General features: G+C 42.5%; 1 protein-coding gene across 1 annotated transcript; it reads left to right on the top strand.

Annotated features, from left to right (window-relative positions):
- Window positions 1–1578: 1578 nt before the first annotated feature.
- Window positions 1579–7619, top strand: ISCA1 (iron-sulfur cluster assembly 1). The gene is made up of 4 exons (XM_061343947.1): window positions 1579–1732; window positions 3217–3270; window positions 5093–5198; window positions 7194–7619. Exons 1-4 carry the CDS (start codon window positions 1652–1654, stop codon window positions 7340–7342), a joined length of 390 nt encoding a protein of 129 aa, XP_061199931.1. The 5' UTR covers window positions 1579–1651; the 3' UTR covers window positions 7343–7619.
- The last annotated feature ends 3990 nt before the right edge of the window (window positions 7620–11609 follow it).

The following is an 11609-nucleotide window of genomic DNA, read 5'->3' on the forward strand; positions in this document are numbered from 1 at the left end:
GTCTTTAATGCTGAGATTCAGTCTGCAGACAGGTGACTAAGGAGTGATGATTGGAAGCATCCTAAAGAAGTCCAGGAGGGTAAAGGTCTTTGTGCCTGCATGGTAGACCATGACTGATGAAGAAGGTACTAGTTGCATTCACATACAAGCCTCCCACTTCCAAGCATATATATTGCTGACTTCAGCTTCAGGGTGATGGGGCATTTAAGCCCCATACTTCTCAGTGGTTGTGCTTTAGTTGAGGATGTTTGCCCAAGTTGTATGTAATGGTGTGTGAAAGACATGTTTGTGTAGATGAAGAATACACAATTTCTTTATACACTTGCTATCTTTATCTGTGCGGGAGAAATACTGTGCCTCATTAAACAGTAGTGGCATAATTATGTATGTAAAAAAGAAAAACATCTGCATGTTTACTACCAGGCTCTTCAAAACACCTAACTCCAGAATGAGGTACCCAAAGCAGGTGTCGTGATGATAAGCGGATGGGAGCACCTCCGGTATGAAGATCGGCTGAGAAAGTTGGGGCTGTTCAGCCTGGAGAAGAGAAGGCTGCGTGGAGACCTCATAGCAGCCTTCCAGTATCTGAAGGGGGCCTATAGGGATGCTGGGGAGGGACTCTTCAGTAGGGACTGTAGTGGTAGGACAAGGGGTGACAGGTTAAAACTTAAAACAGGAGTTCTTTACTGTGAGGGTGGTGGGGCACTGGCACAGGTTGCCCAGAGAAGCTGTGACTGACCCATCCCTGGCAGCATTCAAGGCCAGGTTGGAGGCGGCTTTGAGCAACATGCTCTGGTAGGAGCCTCCCTGCCTATGTCAGGGGGGTTGGACCCAGGTGATCTTAAGGTCCTTTCTGACCTTAACCATTCTGATTCTATGATGCAGACTTGTTGCTTGTGCTTGGACTTCATAAATGTTAAGTTTAAAGCATTGTTGTCAGGCAGAGATAATGAACAACGGCTCTTTTGCTTTCCCTCTGGCCTAGCCGTCATTCAGTTCAAAGTAATGGGGTTGACCTTGTCGGATTTCTCTGAAGGTGCCCCCAGGCCGCCCCAAAGTCCCATTCTTCCCCCCATCCCCCCACCCCCGGCCTGCGAGGCTGCTCCGCGCCGTGGTCCCGTGGCAGCAGGAGGGTGCCGAGTGCAGCAGCAGGGCCGAGCAGCCCGCACCCGGCCCCTCATGGTGCGCCCTCCGTGACGGGTCCCCCAGTCACTGACACCGGGGGGGCTTGCCCATGCAAAACTCCTGCTGTATTGCAGTGCTTGTGTGCGTGACTGCCGCTACACACTAATGTTCCCCGCTTGTGCGGGGGTGAACGGAGACTCCATGTTCTCCCATTCAGCTGCCTCCTTGCCGTCAGCGGTGGTGTCCGCGGATAGAGCTACAGGGAAGAACCCCCCACCTCCGCTGCCCTGGCCGAGGCTTCGCTTATCTCTGCCAAACAGGCGAGCAGTCCCTGCCCCCGCCGCAGGCTGTGGGCCGGCCTCAGCCGAGCCAGGCGCTGTGGGACGGGGCGAAATCGCCGCAGCTGCCGCTCACAGCCCGCTGCCCAATCGGAACGGGCGCCGGAAATACGACGTGCGCCGTGGCGTCACAGTGTGACGTCGGCGGTGCCCATGGCAGAGGGCAGCGGACGGGGCGGAGGGGGGCGATGGCCTCGTCGGTGGTGAGGGCAACGGTGCGCGCCGTCAGCAAGCGGAAGATCCAGGCTACGCGCGCCGCTCTCACCCTGGTCAGTGCCGCGCCGCTGCGGGAGGGCTCCCCGCGGCCCGTGCTGCCTCACGGCTGCGGGAGCTGCGCCACGACTAGGGCCGGGCCGGGCCGCGCCGCGCCGCCGCCCTCCTATTCCCCCGGCCTGCCGCCCATCCTGGGGCTGGTGGCGCGCGGCCAGCCCTCGGCTGCCGGTGACAGCGGGGCGGGACGAGCACGGGACTCGGCCGGGGCAGTGTCGTAGTCGTGGGCCAGCGCCGTTAGCCCGTGCTGTGTCGGCTCTGTGCTGGGCTCGGAAGGAGAGGGCTGAGGGGTCTCCGACAGCCACACCCCACTCCGTGAGTTGCTGTCGGGGAGCCGCTACTCCTGGCTGATGCCGCCGGCAGTAGGCTCCGCGTCCCTGCTCCTGTGCAGGCAGCCTTGCGGAGGGCAGGCAGCGGGGACAGCGGTGCGGCCCCTTCGTGCGGGGCCCGTTTTGCGCAGTCACTCGAAGAATTGCATTCTTCCTTAAAATTAAATAAACGTTAAGCATTACCTATAGCCGCTGACGAGTTCTTCCCAGTGAGGCTTTATATTCTTTTGTCAGTTGAGGAAATGCGTTTGCTACTAGCGGCGGTGTTTTGGAAGCTGTACTTTTGAGAGGAATTACTGCAGAGGAAAACACAGTCAGTTCCCTGCAGGAACAGGGGCAAAGTGCATATAGTTCAGTCGTTTGTCAGAGCAGGTCATTTCCTGTTACGTAGTGAGTTTACTTCATTCTGCAAATAAAGATTAATAGCGGTATTTAGATAAGGTTTTCAGCTGTAAGTCTCCTTGTAGTTTTGTTTGGTCATGGTAAGAGCTAAACGTTGCTAATGGCTTTCCTTTTCTCAGTGTCTTAGAAACCTAAAAGCATGTTATGGAAATTTCTGTGTGTTTAATGTGTTCTTACATTTATGCAACAAGTAGTTCTGCATGAACAGCGAATTTACCCTCTGTAAAATCCCATTTCCCCTCTAGGTTAGTGGGAAGAGAGAAGTAGGCCATAAGCACTTATATGCCTAATTGATTTTTGTCTGTGATGTGTATGTGTTAAGAATTACTTAATTGCATTGTGGTAGTGACTGGGGGGGGGGGCCCCCCCGGGACCCAACCACTCTAAAAGGATAGCAGTTCTTGAGCTGCCTGCTTGCTGTCAGTGTGGATCTGGAGGGGAGTGAGAGGCATTGTTTTCTGTATGGGTTAGGTTCAGCAGTCATCTGTTTCACAGCAGAATGTGTTATCTTCAGATAAGAGTCCAGTTTTGAGTAGAACTCGGTCAAGTCAATACTGACAGGTGGCTGATGCTGAAGGTGGGCTTCGCACACAGGAAAGAAATGTAAACTAAGAAAACTTCAGTAGACTTAAGGGTTGGAATAGGAATTTTTATAGTGCAGCTAAGTATGTTGCACACTTAATATGTGCAAGCACTAGCTGCAGATAAACAGAAATCCCTTTCGAATTAATGTCTGTGCTTTTGTTTTTCAGACCCCATCAGCTGTTCAAAAGATAAAACAGCTTCTGAAAGATAAACCTGAACATGTAAGTATAAACAGTGCAAACCTGTAGATGGTGCTAAGGTATCAGCACACTCATGAAACGTTTGTAACTAACTTAGAAGTCTGAAATAAGCACCAATGTGTTTATTAGAGATAGTGGCTTTGGGGGGGTTTTTTGGGTTTTTTTAGGGAATATGTGAGCTTCTTTGATACATCAAGCTTCATTTCTTTATAAAATGAAATTCAGAAAATAACTGATGGTAATGACATTTCACTTTACAACTACTTTTGAGATGGAAAAAGTTAAAAAAATTTAAGCTTAAAATGTTTTTGATATATATTTTAATGAAGCCTTTTAACATGGCATAGTGGTGAGTTATGGAGGTGAGGTATGGAAAGAGATCTTCAGCTGTTGATAGTAAGATGCTGTTAATTAAGTTCTTATAGGAATTCTCATGTTGAAGTATAATAAAGTTAGACTCATGCCCATTGGAAAAATCTAATTCTCGGGAAAATTGCCAGAACAGAAACTTTTTGTTTTAGTAATCAGCATTTCTCTAAGTAACTGAGCTTGTCATCTTTTCCTTTTGGGCAAAAATGCAGGAGTCTTGCTTTCTAACCATTATAAAAAACAAGCATTAGATTTTCTTCTTTACAGTAAGTATTATATGAAGGAGAGTATTTCTCTTACGAGTGAGTTCCATTGTTTTTTCTGCTTCCTGCACATCTGCAACTGAGTGGACTCTTTGTTAATGTTTCAAACTAACTTAAGGAAGCCTTAACCCTACAGCTTAGGTGGTCAGTCATCCCCTTGCTATAAGTGTTTACATTTTCTGTTCCATTATTTGTAGCAGTTCTTGTAGAGAAAGGTATTTAGTCTGAAAAGATAAAACGTGTTTGTCTGAGATCCCACTTGATGACATGTGCTATGTTTCGATATATTTTTATCACAAGATTGATTATGGAGATAGGCAGTATAATTTTCCTCTTCCACCAAGCATTGGTATGTAGATATTTCTGAAAGACTGTTGTGCACAAGTAGTTCTGTTTCTTTAAAATATTTTCTTATACAGTGTTCTTTTTGACAGAGTTGTTGGATACTGTGAATATTACAAACATTGACTAGGTTGGCTTATAAGGTTGATTAAAATAGCAAGCCAGTAAACAGTTGATTTAAGGGGGCATTGCTGTTTAAGTTTGACTCACAATAGAGGTAATGAAGAAATCAATGTTTTTCACAACTCGTGTTTCAGGTAAGTTTTCTGATGGTGTTATTACAAGAATTCTGTGCAAATTCAGTAACTGCCCTTGTCTTGGCCTCATATTGCTGTCAGGACAGAATTGGCGTCTAAGTATTCTATTCTATTAAGTCACAAAAATACCTGTCATTGAAATGCGAGTTTCTTTAGACCAGGCACCTGTAAGAGTTCTAACAGTTTATTACTTCAAAACCTTAACATAGTTTATGGCTTGATCCACAATAGCAAACATCTGATGTTTGCGTTCACCTTGGTAGTCAACTTTGTAAAAAAAAAAAAAATTACCTCTTAATCTGAAAGTTATTCACTTCTGGTTTGAGGCAGTGGAGAATAATCATAGAATGGTTGGAGTTGGAAAGGACCTTAAAAATAGTCTAGTTCTAACCTCCTGCCATAGGCAAGGGAGCCCTCCACTAGATCAGGTTGCTCCAGGCCCCATCCGAATGCTGCCAGAGATGGGGCATCCACAACTTCATAATAAACGTAACATAAACAACAACATAATAAATGTCATTATTTTGTTGTTCTGCATACTTTTTATCTTGGTGTTCAAGAGTAAGTTTAAAAAAAAACTCATGTTCTGTTGTTTGGTTGTGGTGTTTTTAGGTGGGTGTGAAAGTAGGTGTTCGTACAAGAGGATGCAATGGGCTTTCCTACACGTTAGAATATACGAAATCAAAAGGAGATTCTGATGAAGAGGTAGTTCAAGATGGTAAGTTTCAGAACAAACTTCTGTGGGGGTGGTGAAGAATAAGCTGTTGCAGGTTTGCCAAGGTACAGGCTAGAACTTAACTGAAATAACAAGTTACAGTAAGAGGTCCCTCTGTATGGGAATTGTCACCTTAGTTTCTGGTTTGAAGTAACCAGTTAGTTAAAATAAGCAGCTTTGCAGTATCTACATCAGAGGCTACTCCACCTGGATAGTTTAGTCCCTCGTTCATGTCTTCAGAGGTGGCTAATAGCAGATACTTAGAGAATAACACAGAGCAATGCATATATAATGAAATATTTCATCAGCATAAGTAAACCAAGGCTTGGGAAAGTAAAGATTTTATTTGCAAGGGATTTTCCCAACTACTTTTTCTAACTAGTCTTATTCTTCACTGATGCATAATTTGGTTTTAATTTCTTTGTGCTTTTGACCTTTGCATTGGTTTGTAACAACGGGTTCTACAATTTTTATTGAAGAATACTTTAAAAATTGTTTTCCTACCCTGATATTTATGCTTTCTGCCTCATAATTACAGTAAGCATCACATGATAGGTCTGTTGCTAAAGCTCCTGTTGTGGTTTAACTACTCACTCTCCCACTGAACTTTCTCAGAATGGTAAAAGTGAGAAAACTCATGGTTTGATATCAAGACAGTTTAATAGGTAAAGCAAAAGCCACACATGCAAGTGAAGCAAAACAAGGTATTAATTCACCATTTCCCATCAGCAGGGATGTTTTCATTTTCAGTTGTCTCTTGATTCCAAATTCAGCTGGCTTCTGGAGTTAACCTGTCCTGCTTGATTCAAAGCTGCTCTAGCTTTATAGGCCTGGAAACACATTTTTCAGAAAGCATTTCCTGATTTGGGTCTTAAGGAAACTGGAAAGCAGTTTCCCTCAGTCAGGTCAGAGACCTTACATTCCAAAACCAGCGGTTCATGTGTGCTTGTGTCATTTCTGTTTTGCTTCACTTGCTTCTAGATAGACTTCCAGTAAAGGCTCTTTCATACAGGTTTCTGCTTAGTGGTGGCTTTGAATCCCAGTACAGGTTTGCCTGCTTTTAGGTAGTAAGTGAAAGCTTCAGGAATTGGGTCCATAAACTCTTTATTAGGTTTAACCTTCACTGTCAGTTACTGTCCAAACTGACCCCAAAAAAGTGTAGATTCAGCTCAGCTGAATCTTGAGACTTGAGTTATCATAGTAGTATGTTTCATCTCAGTGTCTGCTATGATGAAGCAGCTTTCCAGCAATCTCTCCTCTACCTTAATGAGGTCTTGTTGCTGTGTACTGGTACAATTCTACATGTTTAGTATTTCATAGTCTCTGGATAGCTAAAGCCGTCCACTTGCACCTTTGTGTCATATCTGCAGCTTTAAAGTTTAGTAACTTTATTCCAAAGAGAAACAGACTTTGTATACTTCAGGAAAGAAAGCTCTTTCTACTTACCAACATGAACTGCTAGTTTTTAATCTGAAAGGTTGTGGTATATTTGAATGTTCATTTGCCTCCTTATAAGATTCAGTATTGCTAATAGTTAATGTAGAGGTAATATTTCTGGCAGAGCAGGAAATAATAATTTTGAGAGTGAAACATACAGGTTTTCAAGGTCTTTGGGCATCTTGTTAGCTGCACAGACTTTAAGAATGGTAGGAAATGGGTTGCTGACTGTAACATATGGGAATTAAGTATTGAAGCTGAGATCCGTTCTCAGGTTCTACAGCTTCTTTCCCTAGGTGTCATGTTTTTAAATATTCCCTCAAAAAATACGTATGTGACTCATAAATGCACATAATAATAGTTCTAAACTGTTGCTGGACTTGTATAGTACAGTAAAAACAGTGATGAAAATGTCCCATGTTAGGCCAGGGAAACTAATCTATACTGATAGCCTTCATATTTAGCTTCCATTTTTTCTATCACTAGTTTAAAGAGAGTTCCAAAGTGAGTGATGATTTTGCAATATGTAAATATTTTCTTTTTTTCTTTGATGTCCTCCAGGGGTTAGAGTGTTTATTGAGAAGAAGGCACAGCTGACACTTCTAGGAACTGAAATGGACTATGTAGAAGACAAGCTATCCAGTGAATTTGTATTCAATAATCCAAACATCAAAGGAACATGTGGCTGTGGAGAAAGCTTTAACATCTGAAATCTCAGGACTACTTCTTTGACTTTGAACACCCCAAAACACTGCTATGGCTTTCAGAAGCAAATGCATTTTCTTCAGGTTTGTAGGCTGTGTGAAGTGTGGGTACCATTAAGAAAAATAAACCCTTTTGAAAAAGTAAATTGCTTGTTAGATTCGACCACTGATGTAGTTACACTTTAATTTGTGATGAGTTGGGATTCAAAAGGTAAGAGCAGTAAGTGCTATAGTAACACCTCTGTACTTTCACGTACCAAGGAAATAAAATCTGTCTGTTCTTTTCCTTTGTTATTTTCTTTGTCCACTCAGACTTCCCCATCCAAAACCTATTTGAAAGAATATATTACCTATGTGTTCTGCTTTGATGTGGGGAGGAAAAAAAACACCACCAAAATGAAACCCCCAGTCACTTACATGAGCTTGTTCATAAAAATTTATATACGAAGACCTCAGCTTCTGAGTTCGCTATGATTATGTGTATGCTTGCTTTGGTTTTGTAGTTTTTTGATGCTTTAATCTTTCTACATGTGGGTTTCCTATAAATCTGGGGAGGTCCAAGAATGCGTTCATGTATTAGTATAGTGGTAGGTTACCATGGCACTGCTTGTAGAAATACTTCAGAATGGACTAACCCAGTTTTAATTCTCTTTCTTTTCTTGCTGAAGGGACAGTCTCTGCTGTACTTAGAAAGTAATTTTGCAGAACATGAAGTACATTTGGGCAGTGGACTACTAAAGCAGATACACATGAGCATGGTTTCTTGTGTTTCTGTCATTTGTCTTTCTTGACTTAAATTGAAAAGTTGGTAAAACTGCCTGCAGATTATTTTGTTTTTTTCAGAGGACTCTTACACTTCTCATTACTTTTTTGTAATTATGTCTGCTACTACTTTTGTTACAGTTCGAACTCTTGAAACTGTGCAGGTACAAGGTTTTTTCTCTAAAGCTTATAGCTTCTGTTTAACTCTCTTAAAGTTAACTTGGTGACAGGGGAAAAGGCATTTTTAATTTAAAAAGCCCTAGTATTTTGTAATTGTTAAATGAATCTAAGCAGTAATTAAAATACTATGATTATAGGAGGCCATTTTTTCTTTGGAATTCGGACTTTCTCCTGATCAGAATTTAGTTTTTACACCAGTGTTCTTCAGGCTTACAAAGTCTTCAGCACTTATGCACTGGTGCTAAGGCAGAAGTATATATGTCTCCCCAGGCCCTCCCAAAAGCTGATTCCATAGAAGTACTCTTCCATCCTTTTATTTCCATGTTTCCCTGGTTGTCTGAAGATGACATTGTGCAGCTAAACTGCTCACTTGTGCTGAAGAGAAGATAATGTCTTCCTGGGCAGCTGATGGGAACAGCTAGTGAAAAGGGTGCAAATCCAAAGGAGGGGACAACAAGGACTGGGATCTTGCAGTCAAAGACAGGATGATCGTTGAGGTGGGAGTGGAGGGAGAGCTTCAAGGCTGCATGTTAGGGATCCAGAGGTAACATTGATCTGCACAGTTGTACCCACATACCTTGCAGTCACATTGGAATAGTAACATGCTGAAGACTCAGGATTACAGCCACCTGCAAAATGGTGTAGAAGGAAGAATAAAACACATCGAGAATTATTTTTTCATTTTTATGTAGTGCAGAGGAACAGAAGGTCAAAATTCCCACAATTACAGTTCAATATTAAATACTTGAATTTTGGTTGTATGCTATGTCACCTTTTGATGTAAAAATGCAATTTCCTTCAACAGCTGCTGTACACGGTTACTTCATATAGCAATTCAGGAATTACTGGTAGTACACTGTCTATGTGCATTTTTAGTGCCACAAGTCTTTGTCTTGCCAAACAACAAAAAATGCAGTTAATGTGGTACTGCTGCATTAATATGTCTAAAACTCCAAGCAAAGGGCATTTCTTCAGATCATGTTCCTCTGCCTCTTCCTAGGGGATAAGACTTGAGATGTGGTAGCACTGGTAGGGCTTGCTCTGAGTGCTACTAGTCATTTAACTTGTTTTGGTGTGTTTTGGAGTACCGGGGATTGGCTTGGGGATTTTTTTAAGACCTGTGGCATGTATAGCAATCTTTTCACGTTTTGTGTATATGCCTTGACTGAAAGTTTGCACTTTCGTACTCCAGTGAAATAATCCTCTAAATTGTCACTTTACTAAGACACCTAACGCACAATGTGGTCAACTTCTGTTAAAGTGCTATTTACAGTTGCACAGGAACATGGTTTTCATGATTAGTCTGTTATAATTTTGTGCAATACTGTATGTAGAGTTCTCAGTTGTAATAATAAATATTGCCTGCTGGTAACCATTAAATACTTCTATTTTGAATGATTCTGTTTACAGTAACAAGGACTAGAGGGAGAGAGTAGGTTTGTATGCTGGGGTTACAAACCTGACTTCATATTCCTCAGGAATATCAAGTATTTCAAAATACTAACAGCTTTGGAATAGCATAGAAACATGGCAAAGCCCCCATCTGTGCACAGAAAGGTATTTATACGTACCAGAAGGGTGGGCTGCTAAGGGTCAAACTTCTATTAAATTTTGTGACACACTGTTCTTGGTAAAAATTCTGACAGGCAAGATGCTTACTGTGAAGGTTTCTACTTGTCAGTAAGTCATTGTGGTATGTTTAAAGTAGGAGGATGATTTTGGTCCAACTGCTGGCACAAAAGGTTTTTAATTGGCTAGGCAATTTGAGAGTCAAAGGGCATTCGTGGCCAGTCCACTGTAGTTGCTGTATAATGGCACTAATATGCCATAGTGGATTAGGTTTATGACACGTTTGAGGTTTTCTCCTAGGTGCAGTCTTTCCACCTCTAAAGCTGAGACATTTCCTTTTTCTGTTAGGTGAAGTTTTTGAACGCTAGGGGGAGAAATAATACATTTTGGAAGAATGCTAGAGATTGTAATACAGAGTTGCACATTCATGATGCTGGGGAGAGAGAAACAAACCCTTCATGCAGCCAGGAGCCTGGGAGAACAACGGTTACCTTTCTGTCGGAGTTCTTATGGAACTTTGTGGAGAAAGAAACACTTGCACAAGCAAGTCAGGATTCCTGATCCACCGCTTTTTATAGCTCACTTTGAAAGGCTCAAGGACAAATGTTTAGAAAAACATTAAACAGATCAATATGTGAGTCATCCTGAAGGGACAGAATGAATTTGAACTCCAAAATAAAAAATCAGATGCAAGTAATGAGACCGTGAAATTTAATGTTAAGGAAGCATGTTTTTGGAAGTTCGGGGGAGGGAGGGGTGTTTATTTGTTTTATTTTGGGTTTATTGGTTTGTTCGGGTTTGGGTGGTTTTTTTTTACAGTTAAAATCTGTTCATTATTTTCTTCTCATTTAGCTAAATCAACACCTTCACTAGCGGAAAAATCCCCCAGGTATGCCGCTATTTTGCTTACACTGGCTGCCTGGCCATTTATTAGATAAAATGTTTATGACACTACAATCTTGCAGTCTTTTCTGAGAGAAGAGTTCCATTGTTGCCAGATGGGGCAGAGTGTGGACTTCTGTGTTTATCCCAAAATGAGCCCTCAAAAGAGTACTTGAAAAATTACTTTTGTCATGATCAGTACAGCATTTTTTCTATAAAGTGGTCTGCCAGATAGTGAGCAGTTCAGCCAACTTTGGTCTTTATTGCCATTTTTAATGTGTATGAGATCATAGAATCATAGAATAGTTTGGGTTGGAAGGGAACGTCAAAAGCCATCTAGTCCTCCTGCCATGCAATGAGCAGGGACATAGAATCATAGAATAGTTAGGGTTGGAAAGGACCTTAAGATCATCAAGTTCCAATCCCCCTGCCATGGGCAGGGACACCTCACTCTAAACCATATCACCCAAGGCCTCCTCCAGCCTGGACTTGAACACCGCCAGGGATGGAGCATTCACGACTTCCTTCGGCAACCTATTCCAGTGCCTCACCACACTAACAGGAAAGAATTTCCTCCTTATATCCAATCTAAATTTCCCCTGTTTAAGTTTGAACCCATTACCCCTTGTCCTATCACTACAGTCCCTAATGAAGAGTCCATCCCCAGCATCCCTATAGGCACCCTTCAGATACTGGAAGGCTGCTATGAGGTCTCCACGCAGCCTTCTCTTCTCCAGGCTGAACAGCCCCAACTTTCTCAGCCAATCTTCATATGGGAGGTGCTCCAGTCCCCTGATCATCCTCATGGCCCTCATCTGGACTTGTTCCAACAGATCCATGTCCTTTTTATGTTGAGGACACCAGAACTGTACACAATACT

This window comes from Neopsephotus bourkii, unplaced genomic scaffold, assembly GCF_033783945.1.
Source record: "Neopsephotus bourkii isolate Nb327-2 ecotype Australia unplaced genomic scaffold, CSIRO-AGI_Nbou_v1 NB_1831, whole genome shotgun sequence".
In the NCBI taxonomy this organism is placed as follows: Eukaryota; Metazoa; Chordata; class Aves; order Psittaciformes; family Psittacidae; genus Neopsephotus; species Neopsephotus bourkii.